Source organism: Toxorhynchites rutilus, chromosome 1, assembly GCF_029784135.1.
Source record: "Toxorhynchites rutilus septentrionalis strain SRP chromosome 1, ASM2978413v1, whole genome shotgun sequence".
NCBI lineage: Eukaryota > Metazoa > Arthropoda > Insecta > Diptera > Culicidae > Toxorhynchites > Toxorhynchites rutilus.
The window spans coordinates 86,627,245-86,648,311 of record NC_073744.1 but is presented as its reverse complement, the minus strand read 5'-3'; the positions used below and the strand labels follow the sequence as shown (position 1 = coordinate 86,648,311).

The 21,067-nt window shown below is 36.8% G+C and overlaps 1 protein-coding gene across 2 annotated transcripts in view; it reads left to right on the top strand.

Annotated features, from left to right (window-relative positions):
- The first annotated feature begins 544 nt into the window (after window positions 1–544).
- LOC129772878 (forkhead box protein O) overlaps window positions 545–21,067 on the top strand; it is a 217,191-nt gene continuing 196,668 nt past the window's right edge. Inside the window, exons 1-2 of one of the 2 annotated variants that reach the window (XM_055776415.1) lie at window positions 545–679; window positions 11,777–12,444. In XM_055776415.1, coding sequence (XP_055632390.1) covers window positions 12,216–12,444 — 229 coding nt within the window. In that variant the 5' untranslated portion in view covers window positions 545–679; window positions 11,777–12,215. Of the gene's footprint in view, window positions 680–11,263; window positions 12,445–21,067 lie in introns of those variants that run through there. The other variant, XM_055776410.1, reaches the window with a different exon arrangement.

The following is a 21,067-nucleotide window of genomic DNA, read 5'->3' as shown; positions in this document are numbered from 1 at the left end:
AAAGAGAGTGTATGCCCGAGAATAAGCACGAATTGGAGAGTATTCCCCCCACAGTGGTGTGTGGGGACGCAGAGAGCAATCTTCCACATGACCGCACAGCAACAGCTGAAAGGCACGACGGAACGCGACGAGATTTGGGCGAACGTTGAGCGAAATTTGATTCGCATCCACGGTTTAGTAGTATGCCCACATCCGGCTAGCAAGCATCTTTTACGTTGGGGGATTGTATCGCATGGTTTTCCTTGATCGCCACGAGGTCGCGCCACATTCTAGAAGGAAAGTATACGTCTTGAGGTTTTGTTGGGGAAACAAGTTCGAGTTCGTTTCTTGTAGATTCAATCCTGTCCTCGAGAACGGATTTCGCTGGTGACGGTTCGAATGTACAAATATGTGCAGGATTACGTCGTTTTTTTTGCGGATCATTGACTGGTATTTTTCCGTGTGTGATAATTTTCAATAAATATCAAATGCCAAGTCAATGGGGAAAACGACGTGGTGTGATGATAGTACACATTCTCAACCTCAAAGAAGAAATGAAACTCGTGTGTGAAGAGGCGCTCCTCTGTATGAGTTTGCTCTGTGTGTTTATACTTTGCTTCATCGTCTGTGTGCAGCTTTTTAAGCCATGTTACTTAAGCATCGCGGATGCGAAATATAAGTTTTCGCGTAAAATTTTAACGTGAGTTGCGATGAAGTGCTGCAGTTAAATTTCCAGTGTAGTTTTTGGTTGAGATCTATAGTGAAAACCTCGTTGAAGCAGAAGAGCTAAACATTGATTTGATAATGTTACCCGATAACCGACTGATTATAATGTGCGACGATAAGAACCATCAACACTGTGCGGGTTACCAACAACGTTCGTCATCAGTATTCCGATCCATTGGGTGTGTGTGTGTGTGTGTGTGTGTGTGTGTGTGCGTGTTAGTGGATATTCTGCCGGTTAGATCAGAGTGATGTTCGAGAGAATTACTACGCAATTTGTTCACATGAGCCTTCAATCTTGTTATGCTGACCCTAAGCCCTCCGGGAGGGCTCGTATGTTATGATCGCCACTGTTGCCCTGTTCTCGGGAGATAACGAAGCTGGAATCTGTTACATATTGATCGGAAGCTGGTCAAGTTGTGCGGCAGGGTTACAAACTGAACTGAGGGCAGTCGAATACTTCGTGCGATCACAAACACACAAGCAAATGAATTAATAATATTCATGCTCCTTCCACATCGCTGCCATGCCGCTTTCATAAGGCCGCTGTTAACTATTTTGCAATCTTCTCGATTTTTGGATTTTGGAGCGGCGGTATAACAACAACCTGTAAGAGTCGCGATGTTTTGAATGTTCGAAACATTTCAGTTCGATAAAATATTAGACCCAGAATTCATTCTGCTCCGCTACTAATTTAATACTCTGAACAACGGGGGGATATGCAAATCATAATACATTCTACCGAGGACCAAACAATCGCGTGTTGTTAGCTGAGTTCCATTTTTTTCCATTTCCGGCAAATTTTAATACAATTATTTCGACATGAATTTGCGAAAAAAAAATACTGTGTACTAACTTGAACCTGCAACCAAATGCCACTACTGATTCGATTTGCCTTTGTTTAACATATGTTTTTCATATGATACGATATGATTTCTGAATAGTAACATTTGGATGATGTAGGGCAAAATTGTTGCATATTTTGCAACTAAATATATTTTTCAGTTATGCTTTGTCATGAAAACTAGTTTGAGAGTATTTACCATGAGTACATTATGTAGAAGTGTATTTTAAAATCTCTTTGGCAACCCTTCAGAATTGACCAATCAGCAGCTGCTCCGACTTTGACAGAAAACTGGTCCGGAATCGACCGCTCTATTGTCAGGTCTCATCTCAGGTGTATATGGGTCCGATGCAGAGATTCCAACCTTCCTAATTTTTCAGGATTTCCCAGACTTTTTGTCACGTTCCCTGGACACTTAATTTTTTCTAAATTTAAAAAAAAGATCTCGTTTTTTCCTGATTTTTGTACTCTTCATTTTATCAGAAAAAAAAATCCATAACAAACACACTAGAATCCTTACCAAAATTCTTCTGGTACAAATTTGTGCCTAAATTTTTTATCACACATATTGCTAGTTCTAAACTGAATAAGTTTTGAAATAAAATTCACAACACTCAAATTGTACTAAGAGTTTCAAAACAGCGCCGGATAGTTTCATGGAACCAGAATATTCGAAAAAAAAGGGATTATAACGAGATTAAGTTTGAGGCACCAAGTTATTTATGAAGGAATACGCTTCAGAGTGTAAAATAACCCAAGAGAGCAGCGTAATTTTTAGTGTAGGGCAAGTTCGAGATAATAGAGTCCGAAACAAAAAAAAAAGTTCTATAAATCTGTCATTGTTGAAATTCGAACATACGCGTAGAAGGATTTTTTTCATCAAATACGATCATCTATCACCCCCTGAGAGATTCTGGAAAAAATAAATTTTCATATCAGAAAAGTTTTTTTCTGACTTTAAGGGGATGAATAACTGCAGTTAAATTTCCAGTGTAGTTTTTGGTTGAGATCTATAGTGAAAACCTCGTTGAAGCAGAAGAGCTAAACATTGAGAGAATTCTTAATTGAATTGAATGAACGAAAAATATATGCAAGTAATCAAAATTTATTTTTTTCGACTCGATTATATACAGGATTCGATTATATACAGTGAAAAGAAATCGGAAACTGTATATAATCGAGTCTGCGCTGTAATATAAAAATTTTGAAACAATTTTCAACTCCTCCTCTACTGATATGCTTTCTTTTTTGATGAGTAAATATTCAGTCCAAAACATGCACTATGAATACAGATAAATTCTGAATATAGATTTTTCTGTAATTGACTGTGCTGTAGGTTTTTAGAAAAAAATATTAACGATCAAAAGATCCTGCTTTTTCACTTCTGGGAGAGTTTATACCATGCTTATCGATGCTCATCAACATCGGTTGAACGTCTTTTCTCTCTCTTAATAATCTTAATAAAACGAAGACGAAGAAAAGAATAGACTCCACAATGAACGGAATGTTAATCACTAAAAATTATATAGAGTTAAACAAAAAGGATACATGTTCCATTATATTTCGCAGCAAATAACGTCTAAATACATCAAATCGGTGTATGAAACATTTAGAAATAAGAAATTTGAATAATCTGTATAAAGTTGTGTGGATAAGATGAATACCAAATCGAAACGTTGATCAAGAATAATACTCTGGACACGACAAATAAATAAGCACATTCTCTATAGATACCTAAACAACCGTTCGTGTGGATATGGTGAAACTTGGTTACGTAAATCGTTACGATGCGTGGTTTCCACAGAATTAGATAAAAAAAACTTTAATAGATTGCATCTCGGTCTGCAAACCGCAATGAAAATGGTGACGGGTGACGAAAATGAATTTTTACAACAATTTATAACCGTGTTGAGCGGATAAAAACTTTGGATAAACGAAATAATTAGCTAACACCAAAGCCTATTTTTACGCGGAAAAAAACATACCCTGTGCGATTGGGAAGGAGTTCTGGATTATGACCTTCTACCAAGCAACCAGTCGATACATTCCCACAAGTATTGCTCGTAAGTGGGCAACTTAAAGTTTTCGATGTAGAAGTAAACACATTCTGGGAGGATAGAATTCTTAAGTTACATGAAAGTTGACAAATGATTGTGGAACAAAATTGTGCATTTATCTGTTAATGTTAAAATAATGCTTTCGTTCTCCCAAAAATCGTCTCGAACTTTTCGGAGAACCCAATATGAGCTATCCTGATTTTTTTTTCATTCTTTCTGATCTAAAAATTATAGTTGGCAACCATGGTCGGGTGTGGATATTTTACAGAATAGCAATCATTCCAACCCAAGGGATTGCTAAGATGGCCGCCTTTCTGTAGCCAGCATAGAAACTCATGAAGTGCTCCGCGCGATCCTGTAGAAGTGATTTTAATTGCAGATCGCCAAGAAAGCTCCCGGATGGGTATCCAAACATCGCTTGCCAAAGAAAACTATCTAACGGAATCAAATATTAACATATATGACTCCAAACAGTAAACAATTCGCAACCCCTTAGCGCGAGCCATGCTTTATGCTGCCTACGCTCAATTTGCATTGGTTGGGATAGGGTTGTCAGAGCCCCGTTCAAACCTAATACAGACATGAAAAAACGTCAAATAAAATCGAGGAAACTTCAATGAATTGTTTGATTCGTGTTGACGTGCATAAGGTGGAATGAACACGCTTTTAAAATAAGAATTATGAAAGAAAATTAACTTTTCTCAATCAAATTAGTATTCCATTCATTCATTCATGCTTTGTTCTTAAAAAGCTTTAAACTTCGCAGTTCATTCTCCTCTATGTTTTCTACGTAAAAGAAAATCACTTTTCTGCAAGTGGTGAAAAAATACTTCACAAAAATTTGTCTTAAGATGATTCCGTATTATAATGATAAATTTGAGTAGAAATAACAGAAAATTTAGAGGATCAGGTTTTGTCAGGACTACATGTTTTAAGTAATTAACCCTTTCGCTACGGCAGTGTGCTCCGTCTATAGGCGACGCTCATACACACAGGTCGTCGCGCGGATGTCGCCTTAAGGCGAAAGAGTTAAATAACGCCAAGTAAAAATTTTCATTCTAATTTTAGCAATTTAAATCTGTTTTCGGGCCTTCTAATCCGTAGAGGCGAATGAACAGAAAAGTTTAAAGCCTCTTTAATTCAACATCATCATTCTAATCCGATAGAGAATAATTTGAATCCCAAGCTCGAATACCGCCAGTAGACGTCAACATTGTGCACTGTATCGTGGAATTGGATAAACGAAAGTTTTCCACTAAACGGGATTGAAGTGCATTGCCTTTTTTTGCACTTTAATCTTTTTTCCGATATTTTTTGTTGTCAGCATTTTTCATGGCATTTTTCTTATGAAGTTTCTTATGCCAGTTGAATTTGAGCACGAAAATTTCAAAAGCACTGTGTGACAGCTAGACACAATGTTTACATTCGAGAAAGTTGCAGAATACACACTTAAACTTTGTAAAGCACACTTAAATCGTAGTATCCGTTTGAGAGGGGATAAACTTGTTTGCATAATTTTTTACCCTTTTTATAATTCATCACATAAAATCTCAAGAAAAGATATGAACGCCGTATTTTCAATGGCAATGTGATAAAAAAACATAAATTGATAAATCATGGATATAAACATACAATCATATTTACATAAACATTCATCAAACTAACCTGGTTTCCACCAGAAAAACGAAAAAATTGTAAATTAGTAGGGGGTGGAGAAACTTTTTTAGCATACTGTAACTCTTCTTTTTGGTTTCTTCTCCTTCCGTTGAACCAATAAGACCATTAGTGTTATCCGTATATACGGTATAGTCCAGATTGTCAATTCAATTCGCCAGTTTCTCTTCAAGAAAGTAAGACTTTCTTTATGAAATTCCTTACCTTCCCAGTAGTTCAGCGGCCCATATGAGGGGCTTAGAATGAAAGGGGTGTAAGTGATTTGATCGATTTATCTACATCGACTCTCTCTTTTGGTCATAACTCAGCTGCAAACTCATTTCCCGCTTTATTTGACAATGTGGAAGATAGGTCAGAATCTCATTTATCGGATTCTATAGCAAACTCAAATTGGAACGTTTTTGCAGTTGAGTTATTAACTAAAGAAAAAGTTGACGAAGAGAAAAAGATCAAGTCACTTACACCCCTTGCATTCTAAGCCCCTCATATAACATCAAAATTATGCATTATGCTTAAAAACACCCTTTCCAAGAATCCGAAGTTCTTGCTGAATCAATGCACTACATTCACACCGTTAATGTTCCGATGTTTCTGCTCCAAAATTACGGAAACAACATTTATCATCTGTCAGTTCTCCTATCTTTTGAAGGCGATATACACTCGGACAGCATCTGGTCCATATGCCTGTAAACGTACTCAAATCAGCTTCATTCAAACTGAGTAGGCTGCGTTCAGCTACAAGGAGTAATAAACTGTTTGCACTGTCTTATTGTTACCTTATACCAGGGACAGACATACAGCTGTACTTGCGTTGTACGTGTACAGCGTTGTACAGGTACCATCGTACCATGACAGACATGCTTTGGTTGTACATTGTACCGTATGTCAAACTGGCAATCAGATATTTTTCCAATTTCCACCACATATTTCAATGAAAAAGGTTTTTATTTAGTGTCTAAACTATCAAACACAACAAACAAGTTTCCAATCTGAGTTATTAACTTAAGAGAAAGTCAATGAAAAGAACGTTTATCAAGTGATTTGATTCTGCTTGTTCATGCTACCCACCACTAACCGTCTATGGCGCTGCGCACAGTACAACTGTAGCCATGTACAGCGGTAAAACAGGTCGGTACAGGAACAGCGATTGTACCGAGTTGCTTGCATGGTTCTAGCGCTGTACATGGTGACAGACATACAATTTTCGAAGTTCAACGCAAGTACAGCTGTATGTCTGTCATAAGTATTAGAGCCTTGTAATTGGTATTGATAATAGATCACTGATAAAGTTGTGAGCATTGATTTCATTTGGGTTCAGTTTCACGCAATTGTTTTCCAGAAGTTTTTTGTGGTAATTCAGGCCACGTTCGGCGCTTCATGACCAGATTCGATTTCCTTACACAAAAAGCTTTTGAGATCATGCGATTTGAACCAAAGAACATGCAAAACGAAACATTTTGGTTTATTGGCACACTCAACTTCAGTAGCGCTATATCGACTGTCATTGTGTCTACAGAATCATCTGTAGTAACAGTTTACATATTTCTTGGGTTTATTACAGAATTTACAGATTTTTTTCAAATAACCTTCCAATATTGATTGGGGCTAGATTTCAATAATATTTATCCCACCTTACCTATTAGCGCTCATACTGTCATGAAATTCCATTTTGCTTTGAACGTTTTTATTCTAGAAATTTCAAGTATCTACTTAGTAAAAGTGACGACCATCTAAAAGTGTTCAAAGTCACTATAATATAGAGAAAAAAAGTATCTATTTGTGAACCAAAGAAACTTGAGATGCTGTCGTTCGTATTTTTGACGAAAGATCTAACGAGTTGCACGGATCACAAATCAACTTACGATGAGATTGTCCAGGAATTTAACAAAAAGGGGATAGTTTATAAAATACGAATGTAATGCTTTGAATTTGACGGTGCAACAGTCTTGCAACAGATTGTCCAGATTAATTATGGTGAAATGCAGATGCCCTTCGTAAGCGCTGTGCACTGGCTATGTTTTTCCGAAATTACCCCCCAAAAGGACCGTTCATTTAAAAATATTTATAGTAACTTCCACGCTGCTCCTCAGTTTCAACTACGACCGAAATAAAACAACGAAACGAGTCTTGAATCATTTGAACGATTCGATGACCAAACCTATTTTACTGCTTTTGGACGAAATATTCCAAACTGAAACACCCCAATACGCTCGGAGAAAACGAGAACATTCTATTTAATATAAGAGAACATTTTAGTAATATATGCCCAAAACAATACAACAAATTTATGGTCGCAGGATCGGATTTTGGATATTTTGGACAGCATATAAGTAGCTACTGAATTGGGAGGAAGAAGATATTTTCTAAATAGTCCTATGTTTCAACTAATCGTCAAACGATTGAACGACGGAAGTCCATATAAAAAATATAAATTCAAACCCACCCGATTACCTTTTTTAGAATGACAGGTTTTGATATAGCTTTTTTCGATACCTGATCATATCCTTAGCACATGGTGTCACATCAACTTCATGTCCCTTTTTCATGCGTTGACAGTTTCCCAGTTTTTAAATTGGTACCAGGCAATGCTACTTTTTAATTCTTCACAAGCATTACGCTTTTGTGCGTTTCTCAGCAATATATTATAATGAGGGTTTTTACGTAGCGCATTGTAAACAAGCATTCCCATAAGATAACTTTGTAAACATTCATAAGAAATCAATGAACCATTGTATTTATACTACAGTGTATATGCTTGCTGGTGCTATGTAGATCCATCAACATCGTCACATCAATAATAACTATGACAATCAATGATAACAAATATGAGATAATGTCTGAAAACTGTCTGAAAAACTCATAAATTTAATACACTTATCAATAAAGATTTTCTGACAAGAAAGCACAAGATAAAAAGATTTTTTCAAACCACAAACACAGTTTATTCAACTTTTCACTGGCATGCCACTTACTGGCAAGATGTAAACCAGTCAGACATAAGTTCACTTTGAATGATACAATCCATTCGATTCTGTATGTCAACTTCACTCCTCGAGGGATAAGCAACCGGGAAAGAAAAACGGACAAACATATCAATATGAAATTTTGCAGGGGGGTTCGGGGTTACACTAGGTTGAAAACTTATCTGCTAACATAGGTATAACTGCACTTATTTTTTTAGAACTGTGTGGAAGAATTAAATATTTTTTGACGCAGAATTACGTCTTTCTGGAACATATTATAATGAAAAAAACAACTAAATGTAGGTCACAAAAATTGTTCAATTTTGAGCGCTTATTGCCTTTATGGATTCACGAAATTTTGGAACCAATCGATTCGGACACTCATTCGGAATCTATTTCAATAATTATAAAATTCTCAATACATCATATGTTAAATTATAGTTAAAATGAGACTTTTAAATTCCGCATCTGTTTTTACTAGTAGAACACTGCCATTAAACATTATTTCTATTAAGGGATCCAATTTTAAATGATATTGTAAATATTAAGTAATAAATACACAAAATTTAGAATTTATACTGGCAAAATTATATTGAGACAAAATAGTATAGACACATTGAAGTTATATAATAGTATACTGTATTGTTGTGGTTGATTGATCTTCATATCATAAATTCTTGTATTTTTGACTTGAAATAGAGTATAAGTTTAGTTTTAAAGTGGTCACGACGTGTTATCATTCGGATTTCATGTGTGATTCATGCGTTAAAACGAGACGGTCCATAATACAAACTACGCTTTTGTCCAACAAAATTAATATTATGAATAGTAGGGGTCCAATGTTACTACCTGGAGGTATACCAGTATTTATTGCACTCAGAGTACATTTAGCTTTATTCTGTGTTATTCATATATTGTTGTCTGCCGGAGAGATAACTGACAAGCTCATTCGTTTCCCCGTGTATTCCATAAATGCTCTTCTTTTTTTAGTAAATATTTGTTTTCTATCGTGTCAAATGCCAAATGCCCTCTTAAGATCTAGAAACAGACCAACAATCTTTTTATGATCATTCTATAATTAGTTTTGAGGAGTCACCGGCTATAAAAACTGGTACAACTCTAGCAACTTTCAAGCAATTTGGATAATTTTCAGTTGCAACATTTTATCGAACATTTGTGAGTAAACACTAGAAAATGCAATAGGGATTTTCTTTATGATACTTGTTGGAATATCATCAGGCCCAAAACATTTTTTCACTATTAAACATTGAGTTCTGAACATATTGAGAGTACATGAATGGATTGTCATCGTTGCGCTCAATAATTTCCCCAGATAATTGTGTGCCAATATTTGTAAAAAAATTGTTGAAAATTTAACACACCTCATTATCATTTGTAAATTCCTTACCATTATGAATCAGGCTAACTTGAGGTTTTTCTTTAGTGCGTCCTAAAGTGGAGTTTATAATTTTTCCACATGTTGGACTGATTTGTGTTGCTCAAAATTTGTTGATTATGTGCATTTTTACACCTCTTTTTTCAATTCGCGTATTTTTCGACAGTTAATTTAGCATTCCTTATATATTTTTGTGTAGACTGCAAGGCATGTTCCCCTACCACGTGGTGGACTGCGAGTGCGGCGTATCTTGTTCAAAAATACTCGGAATCAATATGCATCAAATATCATAACGTAATCCTACATCAACCATGCGGTTATGTCTCGGACACAACCCTTCACCTTTTTTCGCCAAAGCAATAATTTGAACTACTACAGAATGCAAACAAGTTTTAGAAACTGCCTATCTATTTCTTGTACAATCATTATTTCCAGAAAATATAAGATTATCAAAGACGAAAGTATAATTTTTCATACATTAAAAAATATCGTTGAGGTAAAAAGAGTTACATGAACGTTCTATGGAGTAAATGAAAGATATTTCATGGAGTTGATTGGATTCGTTATTGGTTTGGTTACAAAAATCAAGTTACAATTTTTGACATTTTTGACAAAGACATTTTTGTTTGTTTTTACATACACATATACAAACAAATATATATTTCATTCCCAGGTGTTTATTCATAACGCCTTTAAAAAATCACGGAAAACTTCAATATTGAACCGCTAACATAAACTCTCGCTTCCACGATATGTTCTGTTAAATGCTATTTTCACAGGTGAAAGAGAAATGATCATAGACCATGGTCATGATCATGTAATTGAAATTTTTTGAAACGTCTCATGAACGATAAAAAATTATCTTATGGAAAAGATAGAGTCGATTTTTGATTTTTTATATTTGTTGCTCACTCGATTGACTTCTGTAAAAATGAATAGTATCGGCTACTTTTGTCGGCAGTGCGATCTATGATCGACGATTCAGTTTCTAACAGTTGCATCGAAATCATTTTTGGCCCTATTGACTCACTCGCAAAGTGAGGCTCGGTATATCGTGGTCAAGAGGTTAAAAGGTCTTTCTTACTTTGTTTAGAGTGACGACATTTAGGGTATTACTAACCCATCGAAGAAGTCCTTTGATAATCAAATGATAGTCTCGTATCAGTTATCTGCGTTGCTAAAACGATTACAATCAAACGCGTTCAATCGAATGCAACAAATATCATCTAAACAACTTGACTTGGAATACTTCCCCGATACAACAGACCTATGTCTAATATATTTACAAGTAGGTACATCTAATCCAGTTCTGGGCCGTTGAGTGATAATGCAATCAGTAGAACGGCTTGATAAACAATATTGTTGGCACTGTCTCTTTCTCTCTGAACAGAGACCGAATCCAATAGGCAACCTCTAGCACTAATCAGTCTTCCTACGGAACGGTCGAAGTCACGTTACTAAGCCTATCGCTAAGCATCTTTTGACTTCCAGTCGTAGAGCCGTTTGAGTCTGACCAGTTTCAAATGTATGTGTGTGGGTGTTTGTATGTATAACACGAGAGAGTGGCGATCACCAGTTCTGCAATCTCGGCATTTTGTGGTAGTGGTACAAACGGAGCCAATCTGGCGAATGTAAATAAAAACAGCTTTTTTTTGTTGCCTCCACGTTTGTGCCAATCTCAGAGTGTTGGTAGTGTGGCGAAAAAATGCTGTTCTACTATGGTTTATTTACGAAAAATATATTTAGCTGTGATACACTTTGAGTAATTCGCTTCTTGCACTCTGGGGAGGTTTCGTCGCCATCGTAACAGTAACAGTGGCAGCAGCCAGTGGTGATCAAAGACAATTTCTCAGCTTAAACCGGTGGCGATTCTATGGGGAATCGAATCAAAATTCTGTTCAGTACCGTCAACGTTGGAGGAGACATGTGAGAATCGAAATAAAATCACAACGCAATATCTGCTCGATCGATTGCATTATCGAGTAATGTGAATATGCTAGTAGTTTCGATTGTTCCAGAGTATCGTTTGGGAAAAATATGGAAGTGAGCTGCTATAAACGTGTCGACGGATTGGAAACTGATGACGAATAATTGTTCGACGTCAGCGTGTAAATATTTTAATCGATCCTATGCAATTTAGAAACAAAACATGTTTTGAGTGAGAGCAACGCAGACAAGTGTAAATTTGTTGTGTACAGTTAATTGCGTTATCAAAAGAAGAAAAAAATCAGTGAACGGTGCAAAGTAAACATAAGAAAGAAGTGTCTTGCGTAAATAAAGTAGAATAAAAATAATCGAAATAATAAAACAAGTGTGTATTGGCCTCTGTTGAAGATCGTGACGGAAGCCGCAGTGCTTAGTGTGTGTGTGTACTACGTACAGGGATTTGATTTACAAAAATAATCTGTGACACGGGTATTAGCGCAAGTGGATTGCATGTAAACACACCCATTAACTCTCACACGTAACTCTGATACGTATTCAGTGTCGTCGTATTCAAATACAGATCGGACGGGAGATCGCGCGCGTGTAGCCGCCGCAAGTTGTAGTTTCCCAGCTGCAACGGTTAGGCTTTGAAGATGGATTCTTTCGGGTCACCCTGGCCGGCATCACCACGAAGTGGTCTGGAAGGTCTGTCAGATGACGGTGTTCCAATGGATGCTCTTGCGGAGCTGCAGGATGGTACCTTTGAACCGCAGACACGAGCTCGCTCGAACACATGGCCTCTTCCTCGGCCGGACAACTTTGTCGAGCCAGAAGCTGAATCCGAAAGCAATAAGTGCAGCACTCAGCAATTGGCAACTACAGGTAAGTGTATTATTCATGCCTGTCTGGGTGTTTTGGTGAGGGCTCACATCTTCGTGGGACTGTTAGGTAGTAGTATCTGTGAAACGAGTAGTAATGAACATACCGGGTACTCAAAAATAAGGAAGGACACTGAATTGCTGTTATTTCGTCCAATATTATCGAATTCAAATTCTTCTAATTCTTCTAATCTGTTCTGTTCTTATTTTAAAGGGACTTTAACCCGAAGTAATCATTCGTCCCTGTACAATCCTAATGGGAATTTAATATAGTTTTGTGCTGTGAAACCATCAAGGCCATCACAATCAAACGCGATCTGATGCATTTGTTATAACAAACAAAATTAACTGCATTTTTATCCATTGAAAAACATATATTAGGGGTAAGGATTAAGTAAGGTTTTTTCTTGGGTCTGGGTTTGTTTTTCCGGTCACATCAGATTTAAATAAAATGCAATTATTCAAATCAGTTAGAAGCCTTGCAGTGTTCCAGAAAAATGGCTATGGAAGATATAACACTCGAAGGTCGAGCCAAAATTTGTTTACACGGTTTTAATTTGTAGGAACCCTAAGTACAAGTGTGACGAGAAAATGTGTTAAAAGAGAAAAAGACAAATGTTCTGTTTTCCCAAAGGAGCTCGGACTATTGTTTTCCTGCTTCAATCCACGTTTAATAATGATTTCAGACAATTGTGAATAAGTAGTCGTTAGAATGAAACAGCTGATTTTCTTTTGGGTTATCTATATTGCGCGTTGCGAAGCAAATAGGGCTTCTCTCAAACAGTTATTTTCGTGGTTATTCTTATTGAAGACTGTCTGAGTTGATGGATATTTTGTTTCCATCCTTCGGTGACATTTTGTCAAAAATTCCTGCTTTTTTAAAAAAAGTAGCAATAAAACCACATTCAGTTTCATTCAAACTCTTACTGAAACGTCGAATTGTTACATTTAGATCGACGATTCGTAGAACCAAAAATTCTGTTTAGGTTCCATTTCTTGCGAATTCCCTCAATGATCCATAAAATGTAGATAGTAATTCAGTGGAAGATGCAATGGCGACCACCATGAATTGTCTTCAATTTATGTACAAAGGTTTTATTTTTTAGTGCAATGCGTTTTACGAAATAGGAGATAACCACAAAGAGTCCGATCAGATGAGTCCGAGAAGTGTCGAAAAAATGTTGTAAATTCTGTGAAATTTGTGGTCACTATTTCGTTAGTATGGAATAAATTTTGAACTCAATTACCTTAGAGGGAGTTTTCAGTTGAAATTTGATAAATTCTCGCGTAACTTTTATAAAAGACTTATCTATTCTGATCGATTAACTTCAACAAAATTATCTTTCCCTCGTAATTCAGCGGTAAAAGCATTTTCAAGAGCTCGACGATCAGGAGTGTGCGTCAAAACTGGCGCAATATCTGTGCGCAAGGCCGTGGTTATCGAAAAAGGGAATCGATCAAAGTAGATAGGTCCACTTCTTCGAATCTCATTGAAGCTTTTGTGGAAAGATGGATGGTCTCTATGTTTATCTTCCCAGATAAGTGGTTTATATCTTAACGATCTTAACAATCTTGTTGAATGCATGCCGTGACGCCTACAAGCAGTGATCCAAGCGAAAGAGTGGCATATCAAATACATCAATGTAAATGTGCTGAATTTTTCACATTTTTGTTGTTGAGCAATTTTTTGGTTCCAAGCAGAATTTCTTCTATACCGGTTTTTTTAGAGTTACCAGTTTTCAATCTTGAAATGTGATATGCTGGAGGGCTGGCCCTGTGACTGTCACTAACATCATCCTGTTCTGTTCTGTTCTTGTTTTATAAGGGACTTTAACCCAAAGGGTCTGACTTCATCCTACCCGTACCAAGCTCTTTTATACTCACTCCCTCGGCTACGCTAGGTCCTGCAGCCTATTTGATGGTTTTTTGACGTAGGACTACGTCTTTCAGCAAATGTTCAAAATCAGAAAACAGGTCAATTTTTTTTATGAAATGGTTTCAACGTAAAGAACTTTTTTCATACAACTTATGAATCGAATCGGAAATTATATGAGGTGCGCGAATCGATCGCTTGAAATGCACGTGAACAAGCACCGAAACAAGCGGAAGCACACTAAGGAGAGAGGACATATTGCAATTTAGGCTCCGTCCGTTTTCAACTTATTGCGTGTAAATAAGCCATTCGCGATTTAAGATTCACACCTCTGCTCCAGTTAGCGGCAGACAATAGTCTTCACCAAAATGCTTTCAAAGGATTGATCTCAGTGCAATGAGTGAATTGGCATAGGACAATAATTTGCGACATATGCAAGAATGAATCATCAATCAACTATCTTCAACTGTTTCTACGAAACCACAAAAAAAATTCAGGGTATTTAGGCCTTTCTATTGAAGAGAAAATTTATAAAATTTCGATGCATTCCAAAATAATATCGAAGTGACAATCAAGCTAATCGGCATAGATAAAAATAGAAGGCCAAATGTGTTGGTAAGCTGAAAACCCGAGGAAGGGATGGTCTGATTTGAGCCTTCTTCATTCTGTTGTATTCGTCTCTTCCTGTATATCAATATAACGGGGAGAAAAATCGGAAAATTTGCGGAAAACTATGTAAAAAAGTCGGAAAATTCGCAAAATTGAATTCGCATATCTTCTACAATTACATCATGTTAAGCATAGTTAGTTCATTTGATGTTTGCGCTAACGAAATTGATCTTTTTTCCAAAGTGGAAATGGATTTTCAAGCACAATAACGCACTCCTATAGCTTCTATCTATATATAAATAAAAATGGAAGGCCAAAGGTGTTGCTAAGTGCAAAGCCAGAATAAGGAATGGTTCGATTTTGTTGTATTCGTCTCTATCCATAGTTCAATATTATAGTGAGAAAAAGTTTTGAAATTTTTGAAAAGCTTCGAGAGAAGGTTCGAAAAAAAAATCTCATATGTTCCACAATGACATTGTTGTTGTTAATTGGATTTCGCGTTTGTGGAATTAAGCTTCGTGTTCCGTTAGTGTGAAGCAAAAATGATTCTCGGGTGGAAAATAAAAATCATGAATGAAAATTTACTTTTCTGTATCAAATGTGTATTCCATGTAACGGAGAAACATTTTATTTGCAAGTGAATCAAGACTCTTGAGCGAAAAACTTGTCTGAAAATAAATGTATATTATATTGACGAGTTTTGGTAGAAGTAATAGGAAAATTATAATACAAGGAAATTGTAAAGGTCTTCTAATCAATCAATGGCGAGTTCTACGATTGAACCCACGAACGTTCGGTTAGTAAGAAAACGCGAATGTTCGGATGAGTTCATATCAAAAACAAAATTTTGGACGAGACGAAGTTTGCCGGGTCAGCTAGTTGAGTAAAATAATTTTGTAGTCCTACGCCAACAATGCGGTCGTGTCTTGTACATAACCTCTCACAATTTTTATTCCATTAAAGAAGCTTTATTAGGGTTAATTTAGCTCTAGCCTTGAAAAAGACTAATCAGAAGATCAATCAATAGACGGTCCTGGGATTGAACCCATGATAATTCGCTTAATTAGCGGACGCGCAACCGTCATGACTACGGGCACCCTCACCCGCAGCTTGTTTGTACCGTGTCGATGCCTGATTTCCTAGTTCGTCTTAGAGAAAGACCTTGCAACTTGCACAAATGTTTGGGAAATGAGAAGCTTTCATCTCAACGTTATTTTAACAAATAAAAAAAATCTCGTAAATCCATCAAGAAATATCTAAGCAGTAAGCGCTCAAAATCAGAAATTTGTTCGTTATGTGACCGATGTTTAATTCTTCTATTGGATTATTTTTTTCCCAAACTTTGTTTGATTTCCTGAAAGGGTTTTGTTATTCTGATAATCGGAGTCGATTACTGATAATTATGCTGGTATCAAAAACTCAACAAAACAAGTCTTTGATTATTTAATAAGATACACAACATTGTCGAACAGCATGACAGGCCCCGAAGGCTTGTAAATGTAAACATCAAAAAATGTACGGCTTCTCTACTCAAATTTCCGCGTTCGGTTTTTGGATGCTCATAATCAAAAATCTCAAAAAGCTACGATGGTATGTTATTGAGGTTCTCGTATTGGTACAGGGAAACTTCGATATGACGTACCCTCGTGCCCTAGAAATCACCAAAAAAGAATAAGATTACTTACTGAAGGGCCAGTTTTTTTTCTTTATTTTTTTACAAAAAAATTTCACTTAAACCATTTTTAAATTATGTGAAAAAAATATAAAAAATTGAAGTTCATTTTTCTCAAAAAACGTTTTGTTTTAATTCTCAACAAAAAATAAAATCCAAAAGTTACGGTGTATAGGAGACTTGTTGATCGTTGTATGGACTATCAATATAATTTTCGTTCAGAATTATAAAAAAAAATTTCTTTTTGAAAATGTGTTTACCATTCTATATCTATTGTCTGACCAGAATTCTGTAATTCTTCTAGCTTTTGAGTTGGATTTTTTTTAAATTTTCAAGTTATTTGACCTTTTTTCGAAAAAATTAAATAACTTGAAGGCCTACAACATTTTCATACCCAAACAGCATCATAATAAAGTTGTATGAGCTATGTTTCTGAGTTCTTTATTATGCTTCTATGTAACGTAAAATTTTGAAAGTGAAATGTACGTTATATGGAAGTGTCTCTGTATTGTTAGATAAGTAGAAAAATCGTCTGAGTTTGTATGGAAATTAAAATATTTATTTATGGGAGATATGTGTTATTGTTCTATTGAAATCATACACAGGTTCAAGAGAAGATCATGTTTAACAATGGTTCCATTAGAGCAAAATCCTCTGGCTTTGGCCCAACCGTATAGATAAAATCGAGCACGTAACGTGGCGTCGAGGCACAATTCAGCTGTTGCTTTGCGAATTGTTCGTACCGCTCAGTATCAAGTGCTTGCGGCACACTTGAAATGAAAAACCTTTGCAACTTCAACTCTACCCTTGCACGACGATTGCATCGGGTCAGAGTGTAAAAGATGTCATCTGCGATTCTCATTCCTGTATTGAAAGTTGAGAAAAAACCACGTAACCCATCGAACCTTTTCGGGGCTGCATACTATGAGGAGTTTTTAAATATCAATACCAATGGGAAACCAATTGTAGCTAAGCATCATGATACAATTCATCGTACAAAAGTGAAAAGAGTATGAGAAGCAATGCTTACACTACATATGAAAAATGTGTTCAACCGTTGCCTGAGTAAATAAAAAGAAAAGTCGTGCCATTGAGAAAAACTGACATATTATGTTTTTTAATAAAAAATCAGCAGCAAAATTTTTTTTATCTCGCTCTTTTATTTTATTCAGGCATTATCAGCTGTAACTTAGCTGGATTGAATCGTGCATATGTTTATCTCAACGATGCAGCTACTGAGAAGCTGTTGAGACGATTTTCATCTTTCCACACAGTGCGTCCGCATGGGTTTAAAATAATTCAAACGAGCTTGCGGGTCCCAATATTAAAGGTGCCCACCTCTTCCACATGCAACGAGAGACAAACCATCCCATGGTAGACGCTCTGGGAATACCAACTAGATATACTGAGCAGAAAATACCGGTCACACCAGTTTCGGCTTCGACCTTCATGATTGAATTTTTGCCTTGATGATAATTTATTAGAAGTGTACAGTTTTTTGTGTGTTTTGCTTTTTTCCGCTGTCTGACACTTCTATCGAGCCGAACTACCGGACGCGTGTGTGCGGTGCAGGTTTGTTTCAATCGGATATAAGCTCGATTAATAGTGATTGGAGAATCGAAAATTGTTGTACCTGCCTCTCTCTCATAGCCCCTGCTCAGATGGACCATTGGGGAAGGCTGTGATCTGACACACGTGTTTCGAATAATAAATGCTTTACACGCGCGCTGGTTAAGCGCGCTGCTGCTGTCTGAAGCAAGGTTCATTTCAAACATTGTACTCGCGAAACGTTAGCATTTTACATTGTTGTAGTGTGGCAGGGGAACGTGAGCATTCGATTCGTATCACTCCTTTTGCCCTTGAAAATATGTGTGTGGTAAAAGCATTTCCTCAAAGTTTTTTTTCTTTCGTGAAAGACAGTTGTGGCGAGCCAGCGGTTGTGACTTTCTAACATTGTTAATGCACTTATATCATTATAGGTTCTATTAAGGTTACGCTGTTACGCTGACCATAATGTGAAGTTCTAAAAATAGACTATCTGGAATCCAACGATGCAAAGTCCAGCATTTTTCTAGATTGCTCGTAATAAATTCAGTTGCACAATAAATCGTGATTAATTAAAGTGGTTTAGTTAGTGGCTGGGGATTAATGAAAATATGAAATTGTCTTAATAATAAATGTTGTAATTTGACCTAATTTTCGTGACTAGACGCGCCATTATTATTGTTGCGTTATATTATCCGCAAAATTACAGGATGTTGAAATATTTTGGATAAATTGTTTATACTCTCAAAAATATTTGAATGTTGAATTAAGACAACATCTTTCGCAGTTATAGCGAAATTTGAAACATTTACACTAGTTATTCAAACTAACTTTTCCGATAGTTTTTTACATTACGTTATGATAAAAAAACCAAAGTTTCTTCAAAGTTTCTAGCGGTTTATTTTACATAGATTTTTTTCTGTGCTACATTTTAGCTATATCGTTTCTGAATGAGATTTTTCGATGTGAAGTCCGATAGGGAAAATTGTTATTTTACGGTCTTTCAGGGTAGAGTCTTACATAAAGGGTGTGTCACATCAAATTGCATCACGGAAAAACACTGTGGAAATTCGCCCAGTAGACCGATCCTTTTGAAAATTTTAGACAGTAAAATAAAAACTATTAAACAACTTTTGGCATTTTCTTTTTAATCATATTTCGAGCCCAAGCCCGTATGCTCGCACCTTCCTCTTTACCCTGTCCATAAGGTTCTGTACAACGTCAGGTTGTAGTTTTTTTGAACAGAAATCCATTTTCTCTTGAAGTCCGCCTCCGATTTGACAACTTTTGGGTTCTTCCGGAGGGCCTGCTTCATAATCGCCCAATATTTCTCTATTGGGCGAAGCTCCGGCGCGTTGGGCGGGTTCATTTCCTTTGGCACGAAGGTGAGCCCGTTGGCTTCGTACCACTCCAACACGTCCTTTGAATAGTGGCACGAAGCGAGATCCGGCCAGAAGATGGTTGGGTCCTCGTGCTGCTTCAATAGTGGTAGTAAGTGCTTCTGTAGGCACTCCTTAAGGTAAACCTGCCCGTTTACCGTGCCGGTCATCACGAAGGGGGCGCTCCGCTTTCCGCAAGAGCAGATCGCTTGCCACACCATGTACTTTTTGGCAAACATGGATAGTTTCTGCTTGCGAATCTCCTCCGGAACGCTGAATTTGTCCTCTGCTGAGAAGAACAACAGGCCCGACAGCTGACGAAAGTCCGCTTTGACGTAGGTTTCGTCGTCCATTACCAGGCAATGCGGCTTCGTCAGCATTTCGGTGTAAATACAGCTTCCGGGCTCGCGTCTTCCCCATCATGTTTTGCCTTTCGTCGCGGTTAGGAGCCTTCTGAACCTTGTATGTACGCAGGCCCTCCCGCTGCTTGGTCCGCTGGACGAATGAACTTGACACATTCAGCTTATTGGCGACATCCCGGACCGAACATCTCGGATCACATCTAAACTGCTTAACTACGCGCTTGTGATCTTTTCACTGACGGAGCATCCATTTTTGCCGTTCTTCACCTTCCGGTCGATGGTTAGGTTCTCGAAGTATCGTTTTAGTACTCTGCTGACCGTGGATTGGACGATTCCCAGCATCTTACCGATGTCCCGATGTGACAACTCCGGATTCTCGAAATGAGTGCGCAGGATTAATCCACGACGCTCTTTTTCGTTCGACGACATTTTTCCAAATTTACGAAAAATTGACAGTGAAGCATGGCCAACGTGATCTATACACTCTTATCTGATTATAAGCGAAAGCTGAAGATATAATTCCTAAAAATTAAATTTCTACAGCGTTTTTTCGTAATGCAATTTGATGTGACACACCCTTCAATGTGACAACCCAGTGTCGCAAATTGCTCTTACATTGTATAATAGTGAAATGTAGGGCTTTAAGTTAATGATCAATTAAAAAAACGCAATACATATTAAGCGCCTGAACACACAAAAACTTTTTTTTTAATATTTGGAATCCTTATGTATAGAAAACTTAGAAAACAGAACATCGAATGTCTGCTCATCGTGAAAAAATTCCTTTTTGAATATTTGATATCACAATCTTTCCGATTTCCGAACAATCTTTATGAGCATTTACAAGAGTAAATGTTCTCAGCCTAGGAATGCCAGATTGTTCTTGTGTAAATACGTATATTTTCTCAAATCCAATTTTTTTACGGAATTTTCATTTTTGTAATACTTTGAGCAAATATTCGAATTTCGCGTTAATAATCAAATCGATACGATATCCTCCTGTTTAATCGTTTCTAATATTGCCATTATTTATCAAAATTTGATATTTCATTGCAAAAAAATTGTTATATTCTTATTATTGACAGTATTTCCCATCGCTAGCCAAAACGCCTTCCCCATCTTTTTGGTAACATTTGGATTCATTCTCATTCGAAAATTGCTGGTCCTTCCAAGTGATCCAGAAATAA